At 49.8% G+C, this 22,157-nt stretch overlaps 1 protein-coding gene and 2 long non-coding RNA genes across 4 annotated transcripts in view; 2 read left to right on the forward strand and 1 right to left on the reverse strand.

The window, feature by feature from the left end:
* KCNK3 (potassium two pore domain channel subfamily K member 3) overlaps positions 1-7,914 on the reverse strand; it is a 101,880-nt gene extending 93,966 nt beyond the window's left edge. Inside the window, exon 1 of one of the 2 annotated variants that reach the window (XR_013984779.1) lies at positions 7,413-7,833. Coding sequence is in view for 1 of the 2 variants with exons in the window: in XM_081001120.1 (XP_080857246.1) it covers positions 7,413-7,695 (283 nt within the window). In the remaining variant the exon portion in view is untranslated. Of the gene's footprint in view, positions 1-7,412 lie in introns of both variants that reach the window. The other variant, XM_081001120.1, reaches the window with a different exon arrangement.
* Positions 1-22,157, forward strand: part of LOC308474781 — a 163,223-nt gene that overhangs the window by 42,534 nt on the left and 98,532 nt on the right. The gene's annotated exons all lie outside the window — the stretch shown is intronic.
* LOC308474774 overlaps positions 7,587-22,157 on the forward strand; it is a 29,961-nt gene continuing 15,390 nt past the window's right edge. Inside the window, exons 1-2 of the long non-coding RNA XR_013984949.1 lie at positions 7,587-7,641; positions 11,708-11,867. This is a non-coding gene — a long non-coding RNA (uncharacterized lncRNA). The remainder of the gene's footprint in view (positions 7,642-11,707; positions 11,868-22,157) is intronic.

Below are 22,157 nucleotides of genomic sequence, written 5' to 3' on the forward strand. Positions count from 1 at the left end.
TGCTTTGGAATTATGGTGCTGGAGGAGACTCTTGAGAGTCCCATGGACTGCAAGAAGATCCAACCTCTCCATTCTGAAGGAAATCAGCCCTGAGTGCTCACTGGAAGGACAGATCCTGAAGCTGAGGCTCCAAGACTTTGGCCACCTCATGCGAAGAGAAGACACCCTGGAAAAGACCCTGATGTTGGGAAAGATGGAGGGCACAAGGAGAAGGGGACGACAGAGGAGGAGATGGTGGGACAGTGTTCTCGAAGCTACCAACATGGATCAAACTGTGGGAGGCAGTGGAAGACAGGAGTGCCTGGCATGCTCTGGTCCAGGGGGTCACAAAGAGTTGGACACAACTAAGCGACTAAACAACAAAACATGAAACATTAAAAACTTCCCTAAACAGGGCTGCCTTCAGGTGTCTTCTAAAAGTCAGGTAGTTCTTTATTTCCTTGACATCTGTTGGGAGGGCGTTCCACAGGGCAGGCACCACCACCGAGAAGGCCCTCTGCTTGGTTCCCTGTAACCTCACTTCTCACAGGGAGGGAACCGCCAGAAGACCCTCAGAGCTGCATCTCAGTGTCCAGGCTGAAGGATTTATACCCCGCCCATCTGGCTGGTTTTCCTCAGCTGCTCTGGCCGGCTTCCAACAAAAGAGCAAAAATACATTAAATATTAAATAGAGTGTCTCTGGACCTGGAGGCTCCATAAGAAGAACGTGCTGGATCAGGCCAGTGGCCCACCTAGTCTGGCCTCCTGTTCTCACAGTGGCCAACCAAATGCCCATTATGGGAAACCCACAAGTAGAATTCAAACACAAGAATGCTCTCTCCTCCAGAAACTGGTCTAAACTAAAATTGAAAAGCCCCAAACACGGTACACTTTTTTCTGAGGTGATTTCGCTCCTGCTGCCTTGATCATTCTGGTTGTCCTTCTCTGCACTGGGATATTGCAGATGACGATTAAGATTTAGATCCCAACCGTCTATAAAATAAACGCGAGGGAATTTACAATCAGGGTAAATATACACACACTTGAATTAAACTCAAGACGATATCAAGTAACTCCCGTAAACAATCTAAAAACTAAAAAGGTCTAAAAGGCAACAGGATGAAGGAATGGAGCCAAATTTTGCAGAAGAGTTTGCAAGCTGTATCTCTCAAATATCACATCGTTCCGCTGATACGAGAGGCATCCTCTTGAGTTATTAGAGCAATTGGTTTGGAAGTGGGAGCTGGCTTCAAACTTAATCTGTTTGTTATATCTCCACTCCAGCCTTCCACCCTGAGCACAGTTTTTCACCTCCCCCTTTCACCCCCCACTACAACTCTGTGAGGTAGGCAAGGCAGAGAGACAGTGGATGGTTCAAGGTCAGCCGGTGAGCTTCACAGCTGAGTGGGAATTTGAACCCTGGTCTCTCCCACGTCTTACTCCAACATGCTCTCTAACCATTACATCAAACTGGCACTTAATAAAACTTCACTCCTTTTTCTACTATTATTTTCTCATGGATTTCTATGAGATTTGACCATTGATATCACACACACACACACACACACACACACACACACACACACACAAGAAGGAAGGAAGGAAGGAAGGAAGGAAGGAAGGAAGGAAGGAAGGAAGGAAGGAAGCCATGGAAGAAGACAGAAAGTATCCATCCAGTAGACAGACAGTAGGATTAGAAGCTCAAAGTCCTGGATTCAAATCCTGTCACAGCAACAGACTACTTAAATTTGCTGCCAATGTGCTTCCTGTGACCTTTATGCGCTGTTTCATGTGTACATGTGTTCAAATTAATTCTTCTAATCATATAGTATATTTATATTTATGTATTGAAAAGTGATGCAAGCTGCTTGGAGAATTTTGCGTAACATGCAAACATAAATACATTATGGTTCAAGTTTCTTGTATTAATTCACAAAGCCCTGGGACAGCTTAGGTCCAGGGTCCTTCAGGGACCACCTGAATTCTCCTATCCCCACTCGGTCATTGAGGTCATCTGCAAGAGCATCATTGGTCATACCCCAAGTTGCTGGGGCTCATTTGACAACAAGTAGCTAAGCCTTGGGTGTCATTGGCCCTGTCCTCTGGAACTCTCTGCCACTGGAAATTCACCAGGCGCCTTCTGCGTCGACTTTTAAAAGCCTGCTGAAAACTTTTGTATTCTGCCAGGCCTCTGACTGCAATTAAGAACACATTGGTCCACAACTGTTGTTTGAGGTCTATTTTTAACTTTTATATGGATGCCATTGCGTGGTTTTTATGTCTTCATTTCTTTAAACTGCTTCAGTTTATTTATTTTTATGATGCAGCAGTATACAACTATTCTTATAAATAAAGAAAAGCAACTATCAAGACTAAATGATAATAATCAAGGTTGAACAAGACACTGCTATAATTCCAGCACAACCTTGCAGAGGGGGGAAACTTGACCTCTTGTTCACAGAATCACAGAATTGGAGGGTTGGAGGGGATCCCAAAGGTCATCTAGTCCCGTCCCCTGCAGTTCAGGAATCACAGCTAAAGCATCTCTAACAGATGGCCACCCAACCTTGGTTTGAAAACCTCCAACGAAGAGAGTCGACCACCTTCCACTGGTTCTGGCACACTTGCCATCACTAAAGCCACTGGGATCTTAGCGAAGGTTGCAATTTTCCCACAGCCATTGTGCGCCAAAAACTTCAATAGGAATTGAGTCTTGTGCTGAGTTTTCCAACCGATCCAATCCCTTGTAACCTCTGGAATTGGCCTCTGCTTTCCATGGAGCTGCATTTGGCAACTAGTGCAAATAATAATAATAATAATAATAATTTATTTATACCCCCGCCCATCTGGCTGGGTTTCCCCAGCCACTCTGGACGGCTCCCAAGAGTATATTAAAAACACAATAAAACATTAAACATCAAACATTAAAAACTTCCCCAGCCATCTCAAGGGATCCTGCGCAGCCTCTTTTGCAACAAGTGTCCTGGTTCTTTCTTGCCAGGGCCAGGAACCTACAAAAGTCAAAGAGGCCTTTTCCCTAAAGCAGTCCAGCTGCTGTTTACATTCTGTAGCAAGCAACAGGGCCAGCCCCCCCCCCCCAAGTGCCCTGGAATGTGAGAAGGCCACTGTCAGAGGGTTTAGGGCATGGGTAGGCAACCTAAGGCCTGGGGGCCGGATCCGGCCCAATCGCCTTCTCAGTCCGGCCCACAGTCAGTCTGGGAATCAGCGTGTTTTTACATGAGTAGAATGTGCCCTTTTATTTAAAATGCATCTCTGGGGTATTTGTGGGGCATAGGAATTCGTTCATTTCCCCCCCCCCCAAAAAAAATATATAGTCCAGCCCCCCACAAGGTCTGAGGGACAGTGGACTGGCCCCCTGCTGAAAAAGGTTGCTGACCCTTGGTTTAGGGACTCTTTCTGTTTTTGTGACTTAGAGTTAAAGAACTGTGGAGTTGGAAGGCACCTCCGAAGGGCATCTAGTCCAACCCCCTGAGATGCAGGAATCTCAGCTAAAGTATCCATGATAGAGGGCCATCTGCTTAGAAACCTCCAAGGAAGGAGAGTCCATCACCTTCTGAAAAGTCTGTTCCCCTGTCGAACAGCTCTGACCATCAGAAAGTTCTTCCTGACTTAGTTGGAATCTCCTTTCTTGTAGTTTGAAGCCACTCTGGAGAGGCAGAAAACAAGCTTGCTCCATCTTCAGATATTCAGCTAACATGTTTGTGGAGTGCTGTCCCCAGGGAAGCTCAAATGGTCCTTTCATTATATATATTTAGGTGCCAGGCAAAACAACCCTCTTCTCCCAGGCTTTTAACAATCTATGTCCTTTGGAACTGGGGTTTATTGCTTTTGTTTGTTATTATGCTATATATATTTTTCTGTTGTTATATTATAAACTGCCCTGTGATCTTTGGCTGAAGGTTGGTATAGAAATTTAATAAAGAATAAATATTTCGGAGAAGATAAAAAGCTATCCTTTTCTGGGACACCTGCACTGCTTCTATTGATTCAATTGCATTTATTTCTTTGTTTTATTAATACTCTTTTTAGGCATAAGTATTGCCAACCGGCAACAGCAGTCAGTGTCCACTCTCAAAAGGGTACTCAGAACACGAACGAGAAGGAAAAGCAGTAGAAAGATTTTTTAAAAAAGTGAAATAATCAGCACAGAGGGAAAGCACTAAAAAAAAAATTGAAACCAGGAAGAGCGCCATATTTCAAGGAGACTCTGCAGGGAAGCGCTTTTAAGAGCTTGGGATTTGAGAAACAATTTGGAAGCGTTGCAAGAGGCTTCAAGGCTGTCTGGCCTGGGGGGTCTTTGGCCAGAATTCCAGAGCAGCGGCATAAATCAGGAATTAATCTGATTGCAAGCAAGAGTTAGGAGCTTAAACTGATCTCTTCCTCTGCGCGTCAAACTGCGCCCAATTGCATTCGTTTGTCCTTAAAAACGCTCTATTTGTAGCTGGCTTAATACGTCGTAAACAGAGGCACATAATTTCTCCTTTTTAAAAGCGTCAAAGGAAAGCCTTCTGTCCCCATTAAGAAGAGAAATGTCGGAAGGGTCAAAGCGAATGCCTTCCCGGTTTACTCAACAGGCAACATGATTCTATGCTCACTCCAAAGTTCAATGTGACTTATTCCTAAGTAAAAGTGCACAGAACTGAAGATGAACTACATCATGCACAGCTACAGATTTAGACTTTGCAGTACAGCTGACCTGTCTCACTTTATTGTACGGAGGCAAGAGAAAATATTGAGGTGCAGTTTGGAAATTAATACATTTCCGCTTACAGAAGGGTCCTTTTCTCATTTTACATAGAATATCTAATATTGTGCTAATATCCAGGGGTTTCTTGCCAATCCACCTCAGATCACATGACTTAGCCCATGAGGGTGGGGGCACTTTATGAGGAAACAACAAGTAAACTTCAAGGATGCTAGAGCTTTGGGGCCAAAAAGGCCTGGGATTTACGGTACGGTAATTTCTCCGCCTTCTGACACGGGTTCCCTTCTGCCCACCTCAACTCTCCATCTGTAAAATGGGAACAAGCCCTGGAACGCCAAGCACGCAAAACGGGTAAGGGGAAAAACATTGCTACGCATTTGGATTATTATTGAAAGCTTGGCAGGTCAGGATCCCACGATTATGGCGAAGTGAGTCCCACTGGGCTCTACGGCGTTTACTCCTTCTTTAGTGTGCCCACGACTGCAGACTGAACTGAAAGATGCTCTTAAAGATCTGAGGCTCTTGCCTCGCGCAGAGGATCTTCCGAAGCTTAGTGGAAAGGAGGGTGGCAAAGAGGATCCCCAGCTATAGGACTTCTCTGGGCAAGGAAACCCCCCTTCTGTTTGCAACGCTGCCCACTCGCAGGAATCCTGCGCATTGCAGACACGGCGAGACCTCCCCCCCCCCCCCACGCCTTGGCTTCCTCTGTGTTTTGATTCACATGTTTGGAAACTGGCAAAATGACAGGCTGGGTGTTCCCCATAAACAACCCATGAGCCCTGAATCCACGAGCTCGCCTCCTCCTCCTGGGAACAGCGGAGGAGCAAAAGAGATCCTTTTTTGTTTTACTCGAGAGAAGCAGGAAGAAAAACAAGCTTCCTGAACCTCAGTCGCTTCCTGCATAGTAGGGTATGTGGGGGGCAACCTTCCTCTTGCTAAGCCCACGCACCCACCCCCAAAAACACCCCACTTGAGGGCAGGTAGATAAAGTCAGCTCACGCCTTTTACGACAGATTAATAAATCGCCGGCATCACACGCAGCGTCGTCTCCCTCTCCCTACAGGGATTAGGAAGCGGTCACGCACAGATGGCAAGGGGGAGGGGTCCGAAAAGTGCTTCCTAACTCTTGCAGGCCGCGATCCGGCGCGCCTACTCGAGAGTAGACCCCGCGGAATGCAGCTGGGCTCGCTTCTGCGGGACCACGCGTGGGATTGCACAGTGAATGCATCTGGTAAGAACCTCGGACGCTGCCTTATGACAGTCAGAGAGACCACTGGTTCATCCAACACAATATTGTCGACACTGGCTGGCAGCAGCTGCCCAGGGTGTCAGCCAGGGATCTCTCCCGCTTCTGCCTGGAGAGCTACTGCCTTCCTCATTCCGTGCAAAAGACATTTTTATGGCCCAGCCTATGCATTTTTACTCAGAAGTAAGCCTGATAACTCTTCCTAGTACATTTATATACTCCTATCCGCAGCCCACTAACGCACCCTACTGCATGTTTACTCGGAAGTAACTTCCACTGTGCCCAACAACATTTACACTTTGGTAAGCATGCTTCGGAAGACAGTGGGGTCAATAATGCGAGACATTCGTCCTAGCGCTGCCTCTGAGTTCACTGGGGACTTGGAGCCTGCCCCTGTTCCGCTCGCTTAGCACCCTAAAAAGCCCCCCATCCCATTATCAACAGCCGCCGCCCTCCCCACCCCCCGCAACTCAGCAAAAGATCATTCGGCCACAGCTTCTACCCAGACACACCAACGACCCTCCACGAGAAATTCCGGAGATCACAGTCGCGCCTCCAAACCCAACCAGTAATCTGGTTTGGTGGTCTTCAATGGGGAGGGGGGAGAGACAAGAGAGGAGGGGTCTGCTTTCCAGGGAAGACCCTTTGTCTTCATTGTTCCTCGCGCTTTAGCATGCATTTCACGCTCCCTGCCTCCAGACCTCTCCGCGCCCCTCGCCACTTTTTCCATAGAAGCCTACTGAGGTGGGGGGCGGTCATTATAAAAACAACTAGTCCCCCACTTTTCCAGAAACAGGTTTGCTTTAGGTCTGGGAGGCTGTTGCTGTTTTTTAAGGGAGATTTTTCTTCCGGGCGCCGCTGAGAACGTGCCGTCTCCTGCGCACACCCCACCCGAAGACTACTTTCGGGGCGGGGGGGGGGGGGGAGACAACAGAAGAAGGCGAAGGAGGAAAAAACGGATGGACCGGGATCGGGGCGTGAGCCTTGTTCTGAGCTTGGATGGTGATGGAGAGAGCGAGCGATTTTATAGCTGGAAGAGGGGCTTTGTGTGTCTATTAGAGAGTAAAGTAATAAGGGAGAAACTCCCCCCCCCCGCCCCCGCAAGAAAGAAAAGCACTCAGAGCTCAGCGAAAGGTTTCCGAAGCCCGTTCTTAAGTTGCCCAACTCCTCTCCAAACCGGCGTCTCCCTCTCCAAAGTGGGAAAGCGGTTCGGAAACGCAGCAGGCGCGTTTGGGGAGGCAGGTCTGGCCCCAAAGGGGAAACTGAGGACAAACTATACAGGTGGAATGTGGCGGCGGGAGGGGGGGAGAGAGGCACGCACGCACACTTTCTGGGGACAGTCCTTCTCCTTCCCCACCCCCACCCACCCACCCCCTCCGGGGCTTCGTGCAGCCTCAGGCGGCGCCCCGGGGCGCAGACGGCGGCGGCGGCGGCGATGGGCGCGCGGCGAGGCCGCCTTACCGATGGTGGTGATGACGGTGATGGCGAAGTAGAAGGAGCCGGCGAACTTCCACTGGACGCCGGCCTTGTGGGGCTTGAGCTTGAGGACCACCCCCTCGAGCTCGCAGTAGTTGGCCTCGGACAGGTTGTACTTGCTCTTCAGCTCCAGCTGCTTCTCCTCCAGCGCCGTCCGGTCGGCCGTCTCCGCCTCGGACTCCAGCGCGTCGAAGACGGCGGCGCCCACCAGCAGGTAGGTGAAGGTGCAGATGATCAGCGCCAGCGTCCGCACGTTCTGCCGCTTCATGGTCCCGCCGGGCTGGGGCTGCCGGACGCCGGGGAGCCGCGAGCGGAGGGCGCTTCTGCTGCTGCTGCTACGGCGGATGGAGAGGATGGAGACGACGGTGGAGAGGAGACGCAAGAAGCGGCCGTTGCCTGGCTCATGGCTGCTGCTCCGGCGCCTGCCTGCTGCCTCCTGCCGCCGCCGCTGCTGAGGCTCCCGCGGCAGCTGGGCTGGCCAAGGCGACGGCTGCTCCGGGAAGGCGGGCGGGCGGGCGGGCAGCACCCGCCGCCCAGGCTCCCCGGGGGGAGGGAGAGCGCGCCGGAGGGCGGAGGGAGGGAGCCGCGGAGCTGTCCCTTCAGCACCACCTCCAGGAGAGCCCGGGCCACGCCACGCCGCCTGGGCGGGCGGCCTTAGAGGGGAGGGGGGACGGGGTGCGGTGGGGAGGGGAGGGGTAAGGAGAGAGGACCCCCCAGGGAGAAGACCCCCGGGCCCGCACGAGCTTGGATCCCAGGGGTGCTGTTTCCTTGCCCCTGGCGCTTTGCTAGCTCGGGAGAGTTGGAAGAGTGGCCCTGTCCAAGCCTCCGCGGGGCGGGGACCTCCGGGAAAGGGTCCTTGAGAGACAGCCGTCCGACCTGTGTTTGCAAACCTCCGGGGGATTATAGAATTATGGGGTAGTTGCGTTGGAAGGCACCCCAAGAGTCTACTAGTGCAGCGAAGGGATCCTCCAGAGGCGGCCACGCAAACTCCGTTTTAAAAGCCTCTGTGTTGTAGAATCATGCAATTGTACAGGTGGAGGGAATCCCAAGGGTCATCTAGTCCAACCCCCTGCAATGCAGGAATAACGGTGAAAGGATCCACCATAGATGGTCACCCAATCTCTGTTTTAAAATCCCAATGAATCATAGCATTGCAGGGGTGGAAGGGGCCACAAAGTCCAGCCCCCTGCAATGCAGGGATCTTAGATTAGGGTTATCAGATGTCCCCAGGAACAGTCCCCAGATTTCCAAATCTGTCCCCGGGAAATGTGGCAGCGGCAGCCTCAGCAGCTCGGAGCCAGCCTGGTAGTGCAGTTGGCTCTGGCTGGCTTCAGGAGTTGGTCGCTGCCATGTGCCTGCCATTTTCCCCCGCCGGAAGTCCCCATATGATGTGTCTTGTGCGCATATGATGTGTCTTGTGCGATCTCCTGCCCCCTTTGTTTTGACTGCTCAGGAGTCGCGGGTGGGCAGCCGTTGCCCAGTTTTTTAAAAACTCTGCGCATTTATGTTTCACAGGGTGCAATAGAAGGACTTTGCACTTTTATACAACATGCATGTGTGCTTGGGCCCAGGGTCTTTTGCCTCATCATCCCCACTACTGACTTCCTGTTGCTACTCAGATTTAAAAAAAAAAAAAAGTGTCCCCGGATTCATTGAAAAAAATCTGGTAACCATATCTTAGATAAAGAATTCCTGACAGATGGCCAGCCAAGGAAGACGAGTCCACCACCTTCTGAGGTCATGGAATCACAGAATTTTAGGGGCTGGTAGGGACCCCCCCCCAAAAAGGGCCATCGAGCCCAGTCCCTTGCAATTCAGGAACTACAGCTAAAGTGTTAAAGTTAAGCTACAGAACTTCCTCCCACAGCAGGTAGTGATGGCTGCCAATCTAGACGGCTTTGGAAGAGGATTGGACAAATTCATGAAGAGGGCTGTCAGTGACTAGTAGGCATCATGGCTGTGTTCTGCCTCCACAGTCAGAGGGAACAATACTTCTGAAAATAATAATAATAATAATAATAATAATAATAATAATATATTATTTAAACCCCACCCATCTGGCTGAGTTTTCCCAGCCACTCTGTGTGGCTCCCAATCAAGTGTTAAAAACAGCACAGCATTAAATATTAAAAACTTCCCCGAATACCAGTGGCACCTTGTGTTACAGATGCTTCAGGTTATAGACTCTGCTAACCCAGAAATAATACCTTGGGTTAAGAACTTTGCTTCAGGATGAGAACAGAAATTGCACGGCTGTGGCACAGCAGCAGCAGGAGGCCCCATTAGCTAAAGTGGTACCTCAGGTTAAGAACAGTTTCAGGTTAAGAACGGACCTCCAGAACAAATTAAGTACTTAACTGTACCAGTGGCTAGAAACCACAGGAGGGAAGAGGGCTCTTGTTTCCCACAAGTATCTGGCTGGCCAATGCAAGAACAGGACACTGGACTAGATGAGCCCATTGGCCTGATCCAGCAGAGCTCTTCTCATGTTCTTATTTACTAATCCCCTTTCACAAGGCAATCTGGTTTATCTTGTAAAACGCATAGCTGAAACACAATTGCAAAACGATAATAACAACAGCAGAAGGTGAATTTTAAAATGGTTCCAAGTGGACACTTATGGCAAAGACCTGTTCATCCAGTTTGGAAAGCTGGATGGAACAAAAAATGTTTCCAGTTCCACCCCAACCCACCCACCCCCAATGGCCCATCTCACCCACTGTCTTGTTCTCACAGGAGCCAACCAGATGCCCCAATGGGAAACCGGCAAGCAGGATCCGAGCACAAGAGAGCCCTCCTGAATTTGCCCAGCCCTCTCTTAAAGCCATCCAGGTTGGTGGCCGTCCCTGGCTCTTGTGGCAGTGAGTTCCATATACTAACTCTGCGCTGCATGGAAAAAGTCTTCCTTTCCCCTGTCCTGAATCTTCCACCATTCCACTTCAGTGGATGCCCATGAAGGCATCTAGTGCCACAAGAGAATCTTTCCCATTACAGGTATTAGATTAAAGGGCCCAGGCGGAAACGATTAGCACTGTGAATAGGTTATCTTGTACACGGTTGGGAAGTGCTTAGAAATGTCATGAGCAAAATGCTCCCTTTGTATCTCATGGCCTTTTAGGACCACAGCTTACAAAAGAAGTTTTCTTCTGTGCTTGTATGCGAGTGTCTATCGGCCAGCTGGGAGAAGGACTTCCTTCGTTTGGCGAAAAGAGGATTCCAGAAGCCACGCTAAATCTGTTAGTCTTGGAGGTGCCACAGGACTCTTTACAGTTTTCCTGCCCTCATTTGCACAACCTCTCTTTAAAGACTAAAATTAGCATTCCACTAAAAGGGGGCTAAGGGCACTGTGAGTTAAACCGCAGAGCCTAGGGCTTGCCAATCAGAAGGTCAGCGGTTCGAATCCCTGCGACGGGGTGAGCTCCCATTGCTCAGTCCCTGCTCCTGCCAACCTAGCAGTTTGAAAGCATGTCAAAGTGCAAGTAGATAAATAGGTACCACTCCGGTGGGAAGGTAAACGGCGTTTCTGTGCGCTGCTCTGGTTCGCCAGAAGCGGCTTAGTCCTGCTGGCCACATGACCAGCTGTATGCCGGCTCCCTCGGCCAGTAAAGCGAGATGAGCGCTGCAACCCCAGAGTCATCTGCGACTGGACCTAACGGTCAGGGGTCCCTTTACCTTTACCTAAAAGGGGGCTATGATATGCCATAGTGATGATGGAAGGATTCAGCAGACTTTTCAAACTCCTCTGTTCATTTCAAATATTTATCCTCCCTGTGCCAACTCTATCAGGGTTTCCTTGCTTCTTTTAGATTCTTTAGGACAGTTTCACACAGAGTAGACCTGTTGAAATTAATGGACCTAACTTAGCCATGTCTGTTGATTTCCATGGGTCTACTCTGAGTAAAACCTCATTTTATATTTACTTATAACCTGCCTTTTCCCACTGGGCCAAGATTCAAGGCATCTCACCCAAATTAAAACAATACTGACAAAATACAAGACACAAAGAACATATGAAATATAATCATTTTAAAAGTAATTAAACTAAAACCATATAAACAATAAAAAACACCCAAATCTGTACAGATAATAAAAACAGTACAGCACTGTTAAAAGCCACTTCCTTTAACAATAATATAACTAGTGTTTTTAACTACAACTCCCATCAGTCCCAATCATTATGGCCACACGGTGGTGCTTGTGGGAATTATAGTCCAAAACATCTGGTGCGCACCCAGTTGGCAAAGACCCACCTCAATATTCCCCTTCCCCTCTGCCTCCAGAGCTGAGTTGCCTCCAGCCCACCCGCAGCGAGACCCCTTCTCTGGAAAGATGCTTCCAGCCTCCTCCCACCCGCAACACAAGGACAAAAGCGAGGAAGACAATATTACGCCACACTGATGCCTGTCAGGCTCCAGGAGAGTCCTCTGAGGAATAAGAAAGGTTTGGTGTACTTATAAATAATTGGCCGCGCTTGGCTCCTGTGGGATGCTTCCATGCACAGAGAGACAACACAATTTGATCACAGGTGCCACTGGAGGAATATGGCAGGTTTGCAAGGCTCTGTTGCCTAATATCATTTGAGTGCTCTGCTCCTCAGGTTCCTTGAATTCTGCATGAGACAAGGACAGGAATCTAGGTCTTCTCCTTATTTGTCTTCCAAGGCAGGGGTCTATTACCCAACAGAGGGTGGCAAGCCATACCACAGTGTCCTCTGGGCACCTTTAAAAAAATGCTCAGGTGGGTTCTGTGGGATGTAACATCACTGAAACAGTCAAATGCAACATGTCCTGTTTGCCCAGAGTGGACACACAGGGGAATGTTGCTCCAGCCAGGAGGACTTCCTGTCATACCTGGTCTGGAGCATCCTCTCCCCGTGTGTGACCAGGGTGTGACCCTGGCAGACCCTATAAAGGGGCTAGTCACGCAGCCATCTTTCTCTTGTGTCTCTTGATCCCATCTCTTCTTGATGCCTTTTGCTGTCTGCTGGCTCTCAGCCAGCAGCGCATAGGCTCATCCCTCTCAAGAGGATGAACCCACACTTTTCTCTGTAGCTGTAACTACAAGCTCAAGCCTGCCTTCAGGACCATGCTGTGAACTGAATATAAGTAAACCTTATCATTACGTTTTTAAAAAGACTGCTGCGTCAGTATTATTTTTAAGAGGGAACTAAAGAGGATTTACCATGAACAATTCAATCTGGACAAGCCAGACTGGATTGCTCAACTCAAATGATTCTAATGAATCCATCAAGTAGCTTTCTGCAATGTGCAAGAGAATGTGCTCTGCTACAGACTCACTAGCGTGAGTGAGGAAGGATAATATTTCATCAATACATCCTCTCCTGCTATCCTCAACATTCCCAAAAGTTCTCTATCAAGAGAACTCTGTCTCCTGCTGTCAGCTCTCATTGGTGAAACATCCACACACCCCTCAGTGGCAGGACCAGGTGAAGCAGGGGAGGGGAACCTCGGATCCCGTGTCAAGGACGGGTAGGACATAGAGGAATGGTGGGAGGAACCAGCTGGGGAACCATCAAGGGAAGAAGGCTCAGAGCCCGGGAGGTGGGATGGTGATGAGCGATCAGAGGGAGCAGACTGGGAAGAAGAGGTGTCGGAGGCTGAAGGGGTAACAGGGCTTAGTGAGCTGGGAGAGTTTGTGGCAGAGAGAAGTCAAGAACCAGAAGCTGAAGCAGCGGAAGAGGGAGGCCAAGAGGCAGAGGTGAGCCAGGCTGGTGAAGGCTGCTGCACCAGGCTCCCTTCTTCCTGTGACACCCAGAACCAGAAGAGGCATGAAATGGGAGGAGCAAAGGCAGGCTGCACACAGGCTCAGTCTCTGATTGCTTGGAAGAAGCCCTGGGAAGGAGGAGGCCTAGACGGCTGTGGGGAGGCAGGGAGTTTTAATCTCAGCAACTGGCTTCGTGGAGTAAGACCTACAAGGCAAGAGCTGCTGTGCCATATGCAGCCCTCCAGTGCTCTCTCTATGGCCATCCAAACTCTCTTCAGGCCACGCCCTCTATCTCCAGGCCACACCCCCTCACCGGCCCTGCTTCACAACCCAAGTTACCTGGCTGGAATGTGTCCTTGAGTTCTAACCACGTCCCTTGCTTGTCTGAATGGAGGATAGAGATTAGCTTACCACCGACTATACTTCTCGAAGCTACAAACATGAGTCTGACCAAACTGTGGGAGGCAGTGGAAGACAGGAGTGCCTGGCGTGCTCTGGTCCATGGGGTCACGAAGAGTCGGACACGACTAAATGACTAAACAACAACATACTCATGGAGTACAGTGGTACCTCGGGTTACAGACACTTCAGGTTACAGACTCCGCTAACCCAGAAATAGTACCTCGGGTTAAGAACTTTGCTTCAGGATGAGAACATAAACCGTGCTCCAGTGGTGCGGCAGCAGCCGGAGGCCCCATTAACTAAAATGGTGCTTCAGGTTAAGAACAGTTTCAGGTCAAGAACAGACCTCCGGAACGAATTAAGTACTTAACCCAAGGTACTGCTGTATAGCCATTGGCTTGAGGAGAGAAGTAAGGCAACCTTCCAGAGTCCAGCGAGCAAGTGATCCAAAGAGCAAGATGCAGGAAAATAAAGGGGAGATTCAGGACCATGGACAGAGCATGGGATGCTGCTGCAGGTAATCTTGAGCGCTGAGCTAGTCTTGAGTGTTGCTTCAGCACTGGTCAGGAGCTCCCCACCACCACAAGGGCTGAAAGACCATCACACCCTAAGTTTTAAGTCAGATTCTCCTTTCTTGCAATGTGAATTCATTGGTTTGGGTCCTCCATTCTGGAGCTGCAGAAAACAAGCTTGCTCCATCCTCCATGTGGCAGCCCTTTAGATACTCTGATCCATTTCCTCCTTAATATTGATTTTAGGAGTGGATTCCCTGGTAAACCCTAACCTTTAGTGTTAAATCACAAGACCAGCCAATTGCCTCTCAAACAGCTGATGACGCTTTCTCCTCTTCTCCCTTTTGCAAACACCATAAAGTCAGGCACAGCTGTGCTGCCCAACAGAGCCAAAAGGAGCTGGGGTTTTATTCGCTAATTAAAAATCTCCTAGCAGCCAAGTCTGTGCTGTCTGGAGGCAGATCAGATGTCCACAGAGTTACCAAAACTGAGACCGTTCTCTTGGTTCCCAAAGCCCATCAGCATGGAAAGTTCCATGGCCAGGTGCTCAAAGAACAATCTCACATCCCAGTCCTACTTTCGCTTGATCTGTATTTTAATAATAATAATTATTATTATTATTTATTATTTATAACCCACCCATCTGGTTGGGTTTCCCCAGCCACTCTGGGCGGCTTCCAACACAGTAATGCATCAAACATTAAAAGCTTCCCTAAACAGGGCTGCCTTCAGATGTCTTCTAAAAGTTTGGTAGTTGTTCTTCTCTTTGACATCTGGTGGGAGGGTGTTCCACAGGGAGGGCGCCACCACCGAGAAGGCCCTCTGCCAGGTTCCCTGTAACTTGGCTTCTCGCAGCGAGGGAACCGCCAGAAGGCCCTCGGAGCTGGACCTCAGTGTCCGAGCAGAATGATGGGCGTGGAGACGCTCCTTCAGGTATACCAGTGTTATGTGGTCTCGGCGGCTGCTCCCACTCACCAGTCTAGCTGCTGCATTCTGGATTAGTTGTAGTTTCCAGGTCACCTTCAAAGATAGCCCCACATAGAGCGCATTGCAGTAGTCCAAACGGGAGATAACCAGAGCATGCACCACTCTGGCAAGACAGTCCACTGGCAGGTAGGGTCTCATCCTGTGTACCAGATGGAGCTGATAAACAGCTGCCCTGGACACAGAACTGACCTGCGCCTCCATGGACAGCTGTGACTCCAGAATGACTCCCAGGCTGCGCACCTACTCCTTCAGGGGCACAGTTGCCCCATTCAGGACCAGGGAGTCCCCCACACCCGCCCACCTCCTGTCCCCCAAAAACAGTACTTCTGTCTTGTCAGGATTCAACCTCAATCTGTTAGCCACCATCCATCCTCCAACCGCCTCCAGGCACTCCAGATACTGGTTGCATTGTGTGCAGATTAATTCCCCTGGGATTTTCTCATTGTCCCGTGGCTGGAGATGCTGAGAGCTGGACTTGGGACCTTCTGCTTGCTCTTCCACTGAGCTCTGTTCCCTCCCCACTTTGGCTTTCCAGGGGCAGGGAGTCGTGTTTGCAGAGGCACTGAAATACTTCCTGAAAAACCTGTGAAGGGAAATATTACTCTTCTGTGTGCCTGTTTTCAGCCATTACTTCGCCAGACTGCTGCTGCTGAGGCACCATCTAGTTGTCAGTGTGCTCCCAGCCAATCAGGAACCAGTGCTTATGTGGGCAATCGTGTGCTGATGTCATGGGCAGAGTGTGAGCCAAACTTCCTGGACTGGTCCCACTGGGAAGCCAAGTCAGCCAGCAAAGGGAGGGCAACTCTCCATTGGCCTCTGTAAAACAACAGCATCTCCCAGCATGTTCTCTTGTGCAAGCTTCTCAGAAAAGATGAACAGGGAGGAAGACCTTGCCCAGGAGGATTTCCCGGTAGATGGGACTCTGGGGAGGCTAGGAGATTTTGCACGCTCTCTGAGCCACGCAAGGCATCTGTTGCTGCCTCCGAAACCGGACCTTGATTTGTAACATAGTTAAAAGCAGCAAAATGGAGATTTGATTAAGGGAACATCTGGCGCCTGTTTGTTTAAATGCTCAAAAGTCATTTATCACACTGGAGCTCGCTGTGGCTCTTCTCCAGGGGAGTTGAGACATAGGGACAACGGACAAGTGAGCAGGAGCCTTGCTCTGTGATCGCCTGCCGTTCATGAATCGTTATCTCCGTCCAAAACAGACGAAGGCCTCTCATTTCCCGGCAGTGGTCCTTAACAGCTATGCCATCTCACAGCTGCTCCCAGTCATGTCAATGGAGCTTGTGCAAGAGAAATAGCCAGAGGGCCAAGCCCTTGCATAGTTAATAAAGGTAAAGGGACCCCTGACTGTTAGGTCCAGTCGCAGATGACTCTGGGGTTGCGGCGCTCATCTCGCTCTATAAGCCAAGGGAGCCGGCGTACAGCTTCTGGGTCATGTGGCCAGCATGACTAAGCCGCTTCTGGTGAACCCGAGCAGAGCAAGGAAATGCCGTTTACCTTCCCGCCGGAGCGGTACCTATTTATCTACTTGCACTTTGACGTGCTTTTGAACTGCTAGGTGGGCAGGAGCAGGGACCGAGCAATGGGAGCTCACCCTGTCGCAGGGATTCGAACCGCCGACCTTCCGGTCGGCAAGCCCTGGGCTCTGTGGTTTAACCCACAGTGCCACCCGCATCCCTTGCTTGCATAGTTAACCTACCCCTATTTTCAGAACTTTGGGCCGCCATTTTTTCCGAGGTTTATTTTCAGATTGAGAGTCACTTAAAATAAAATTTAAAAAACCCCTAGGGGAATCTTCCATCCTAGCACTGCAGCAGCTACCAGTCTGCCAGATCGCCACCTGCAGTTGTGGGCACCACAGTTTGAGAAGGATATGGACAAGCTTGGCGGGGTGCAGAGGAGGGTGACCAAGGTGATCAAGGGTCTGGAAACCAAGCCAGATGAGGAACGGTTGAAGGAGCTGGATATGTTTAGCCTGCAGAAGAGGAGAGACGGAAAGGTGATGTGATGGCCATTTTCAAATACAGGCAACTCCCCACCTATAAACGCTCTCTCCAGATCAAAAATACTGTATCTAAAAATATCCACAACTGGAATGGAAGCTCTGGGGCCGGCAGGTGATGTTTTAAATATCCCACAGTGCTGATAGGGAGGGGTGGGGTAGGTCAGGCGGGGGGGGGCAGTGGCTGGCCCAAAGTCACACCCAATGAGCTTCATGGCCAAGCAGAGATTTGAACCCTGATCTCTCCCAGTTCCTAGTCCAACGTTATAACCACTACACCACACTGGTGTAATGGGAGCAATTAAAGACAAACTACAGTGGTACCTTGGTTCTCAAATACCTTGGTACTCAAACAACTTGGAACCTAAACACTGCAAACCCTGAAGTAAGTGTTCCGGTTTGAGAACTTTTTTTGGAAGCCAAATGTGCTCCGTTTGGAGTGTTACGCTTCCGATTTGAGTGCCACACTTCCACTTTGAGTGTTACACAGATGTCTGCTATTTATTTTGTGTTTTTGTTTTTGCGGCTCTTTTTGTTTTGTTTTTGCAACTGTGTGGAACCCAGTTCAGCTGCCGATTGATTGATTGTGTGACTGCAGTACATTGTTTATTGCTTTCATTTTATGGATCAATGTTCCCGTTAGATAGTAAAATTCATGTTAAATTGCTGATTTAGGGGTTACTTCTTAAAGTCTGGAACAGATTAATCCATTTTGCATTACTTTCTATAGGAAAGCATGCCTTGGTTTTGGAACACTTTGGTTTTGGAACGGACTTCCGGAACAGATGAAGTTTGAGAACCAAGGTACCACTGCAGTTTAAAACAACCATTAAAATACAGCAGAACACATTTAGAACCAGTGATTAAGATACAGTTTGCCTTGTCTGAACCTAGTTTCCAAAGGCCTCTCTGCTGGCAAAATGATAACTTCTCTAGGAGGGAAATCATAAGGCTTTTAATAATTCTGTATTTCCTCCAGGGTCCTCCAGAACTACACCTGCATGCAGAGGTAGCGTCTGTAGCAAGGATGTCTTAGGCTGATTCACCTGCTATGACCCTTCCTGGAGAGGAATGACCAAGTGATTCATGCCTTAGTCACATCGAGATCGGACCACTGTCATGTGCTTCATGAACTCACATAAGCATGCCTTGGGAAACTGCAACCGGCTCAGAAGACAACTGGAAGTCGGGGAGAGCTCAGCCAATGCAGGCCGTTTGAGTTGCAAGTCAGGGAAAAGGGCTGCTCTTCTACTCAGGCCCTGCTTGCAGCCTTCGTGCTGAGACATGTGGCTGGCCGCTGTGAGAACACAATGGACTGTCCCCCAACTGGACAGAATTCAAGCACAAGAGCAAAGTCCCCTCCTATACGTAGTTTCCAGTAGCTGGGGTTCAGAAGCAATGGTGTCTCCAACCATGGAAGCAGAAGGTAAACGGTGTTTCCGTGCGCTGCTCTGGTTCGCCAGAAGCGGCTTAGTCCTGCTGGCCACATGACCCGGAAGCTGTATGCCAGCTCCCTCGGCCAATAAAGCGAGATGAGCGCCGCAACCCCAGAGTCGGCCACAACTGGACCTAATGGTCAGGGGTCCCTTTACCTTTACCTTTACCGTCAAAGGTAACTATGGGGTTGCGACACTCACCTCTCTTTCAGGCTGAGGGAGCCGGCGTTTGTCCGCAGACGGGTGCCTGATGATCGTCTTCCAAAGCAACTACTCTATTCAGAACTATAAAATGGAAAGCGTAACGCTGGTGGTCAACAAAAGAGGTTTAAAGACTGTCTCAAGGCAAATCTAAAAAAATAATGTGGTATAAACACTAACAATTGGGAAACACTCACTTGTGAGCACTGCAGTTGGAGAATAGCCTTTACCAAAGGAGTCATGGGCTTTGAAGACACTCTAATTCAGGACACAAGGGAGAAACATGCTAAGAGGAAGGCACGCTTGGCAAATCCACACTGTGGTTGACTCCTGCCTGGAAACCAATGTCCCCACTGTGGAAGGATGTGTGGGTTCAGAATTGGCCTCCACAGTCACTTAGGGACTCACTGTTAAGATCGTGTTCATGGATACAATCTTACTCAGCTACGAGTGATCACCAAAGAAAAAGACAGACAGCTTTCCAGGTCATGTGGCCAGCAGGACTAAACCGCTTCTGGCACAACGGGACACCGTGATGGAAACCAGAGCGCACGGAAATGCCATTTACCTTCCCGCTGGAGCGGTACCTATTTATCTACTTGCACTGGCCTGCTTTCGAACTGCTAGGGTGGCAGGAGCTGGGACAGAGCAACGGGAGCTCACCCCCTTGCTGGGATTCGAACAGCCGACCTTCTGATCGGCAAGCCCAAGAGGCTCAGTGGTTCTCCCTGCAGCCTTGAAACCTGACCAGAGGCGACTCACAGGTGCAGAGAACAGCTGCATTCTCCTGACTGATGCTGCCTGTGCCATTTGCAGGATTGCAGCTGCTAAAATGCAGCCCTTTCTCGGGCCGAACCTTGTCAACTATTTCACAGCAAAGAGCAACGTGTGCTCGCCCATCGCCAAATGTCACGCAGCTGCAAGCAGAGTCTGCTTCCATGCACCTTCTCCAAAAAAGCAGAGTGTACTGTGATCTGGGTGGCTTTGTCTTGCGGTTCCACAGGCGCCCAAATTCTGCGTCCTGGCAAACAGCCTCCCGTCAGAAGTCAAGGAAACAAACAACTATTTTACTTTTAGAAGACATCTGATGGCAGCCCTGCAGAGAAAAGTTTTTTTAAAACGTTTGAAGTTTTATTGTGTTTTTAATATTTTGTTGGGAGCTGCCCAGAGTGGCTGGGGAAACCCAATCAAATGGCCAGCATATAAATAAAGCCACTATTAATAGTATTATTAGCCACATTCCATTATCCCAGTTGTCTTTGTCCATGGAGTTTTCTTGGCAGGGATACTGGAGTGGCTTGCCGGTTCCTGCTCCAGGTGGATCACGTTTGGTCAAAACTCTCCAATATGACCTGTCCATCTTGGGTGGCCCTGCACGGCAGAGCTGATAGCTTCTCTGAGTTATTCAAGCCCCTTCGCCACGGCAAGGCAGTGATCCTAGACAGCATCTTAAAAAGCAGAGACATCACCTTGCCAACAAAGGTCCATATAGTAAAAGCTATGTATGGAAGTGATGTATGGAAGTGAGAGCTGAACCATAAAGAAGGCTAATTGCCGAAGAATGGATGCTTTTGAATTCTGGTGCTGGAGGAGACTCTTGAGAGTCCCATGGACTGCAAGAAGATCAAACCTCTCCATTCTGAAGGAAATCAGCCCTGAGTGCTCACTGGAAGGACAGATCCTGAAGCTGAGGCTCCAAGACTTTGGCCACCTCATGAGAAGAGAAGACTCCCTGGAAAAGACCCTGATGTTGGGAAAGATGGAGGGCACAAGGAGAAGGGGACGACAGAGGATGAGATGGCGGGACAGTGTTATACAACAGGGGTCAGAAACCTTTTTCAGCAGTGGGCCTATCCACTGTCCCTCAGACCTTGTGGGGGGGCGGACTATATTTTGAACAAACTAATAAAAATGAACAAATTCCTATGCCCCACAAATAACCCAGCGACAACAAAGGAAAAGTGGGACATTCCGGGATCAAATCAGAAACCGGGACGGCTTCTCTAAATCAGGGATTTCCAAGGAAAATAGGGGCACTTGGAGGGTCTGCTATAAATGGATTTTGTCTATCTAGATGTGTGTGTGTGGATATATATATATAGAGAGAGAGAGAGAGAGAGAGAGAGGGACGCGGGTGGTGCTGCGGGTTAAACCACAGAGCCTAGGGCTTGCCGATCAGAAGGTCGGCAGTTCGAATGCGACGGGGTGAGCTCCTGTTGCTCGGTCCCTGCTCCTGCCCACCTAGCAGTTCAAAAGCACGTCAAAGTGCAAGTAGATAAATAGGTACCGCTCCGGCGGGAAGGTAAACGGCGTTTCCATGCGCTGCTCTGGTTCGCTAGAAGTGGCTTAGTCCTGCTGGCCACATGACCCAGAAGCTGTACACCGGCTCCCTCGGCCAATAAAGCGAGATGAGCGCTGCAACCCCAGAGTCGGCCATGACTGGACCTAATGGTCAGGGGTCCCTTTACCTTTATATATATATATAGCGAGAGAGAGAGAGACCGCTAGGAAGGTGCTGGTTGGACCTTTCTGCACCCAGGCAGTTCCCCACCCCCAAAAACACACCCCCAGGCTGGCCTTGACGATGACAAACCTGCTTCCAGGAGCTCACAGCCGCCGCCGGACCCCCCTGGAAAAGAAAACCTTTCTGCTCAATACTTGGCAACCGCCTCAGGGACAAAAGCTCTCTTCCCACGACAGGTGCTGTCGTCTCCCTTCCATGCCTGGAACCAGCCTGGGCTTGTTCCATGGAAATTTTGGGAGCTGGCCAGGATGCTGAAAGCCTCCAGCCCCCTGCATGGTGGGGGCGGCTATTTTTTGCTTTCTCTCTGCCCCCCTCCCTCCTGCAGCCAGCTGCTTCTCTTGTGGCCAGGACGCTGGCACGGGACAGACAATTCGCAGCCTGTTTGCGTCCCCGTTTTCCAGAGGAAATCTGAGCCGGGCAGGCCTTAGCCTGCCAATAAAACACAATAATTTGCCAGCCGGGTGCCTATATTTAGACGCCTGACAGGTGGCAGGGCTGGGAAGAACAGGGGAGCCAAATCCGAGCCCTGCCCCTCCGAGGGGAGCAGCGGCTACGAGGCCTTGCTGCCACCCCAGCAATCAAGGGGATGGAGAAATTCATGGAAGAGGAGAGAGCCATCAATGACTCTTAGCTCCAAATGATAATAGTAATAGTAGTAGTGATAATAATAATAATTTTATTTATTTATTTACGCCCTGCCCTTCCCGGGCAGAACCGGGCTCAGGGCGGCTAACACCAGTAAAATTACAATAAAATATAATAGGAAAGGGGGGGGGACATTTAAAATACGGGTTAGAATGCAGTTTAAAATGCATCCTCATTTTAGTAGTAGCCCATAGAGCAAAACCATAAGGGGAGGGAAACATAAGGGTCAGACTGAGTCCAAACCAAAGGCCAGGCGGAACAGCTCTGTCTTGCAGACCCTGCGGAAAG

The sequence above is a fragment of the Podarcis pityusensis genome (genome assembly GCF_964106645.2).
Source record: "Podarcis pityusensis genome assembly, chromosome: 3".
NCBI classification, from domain to species: Eukaryota; Metazoa; Chordata; class Lepidosauria; order Squamata; family Lacertidae; genus Podarcis; species Podarcis pityusensis.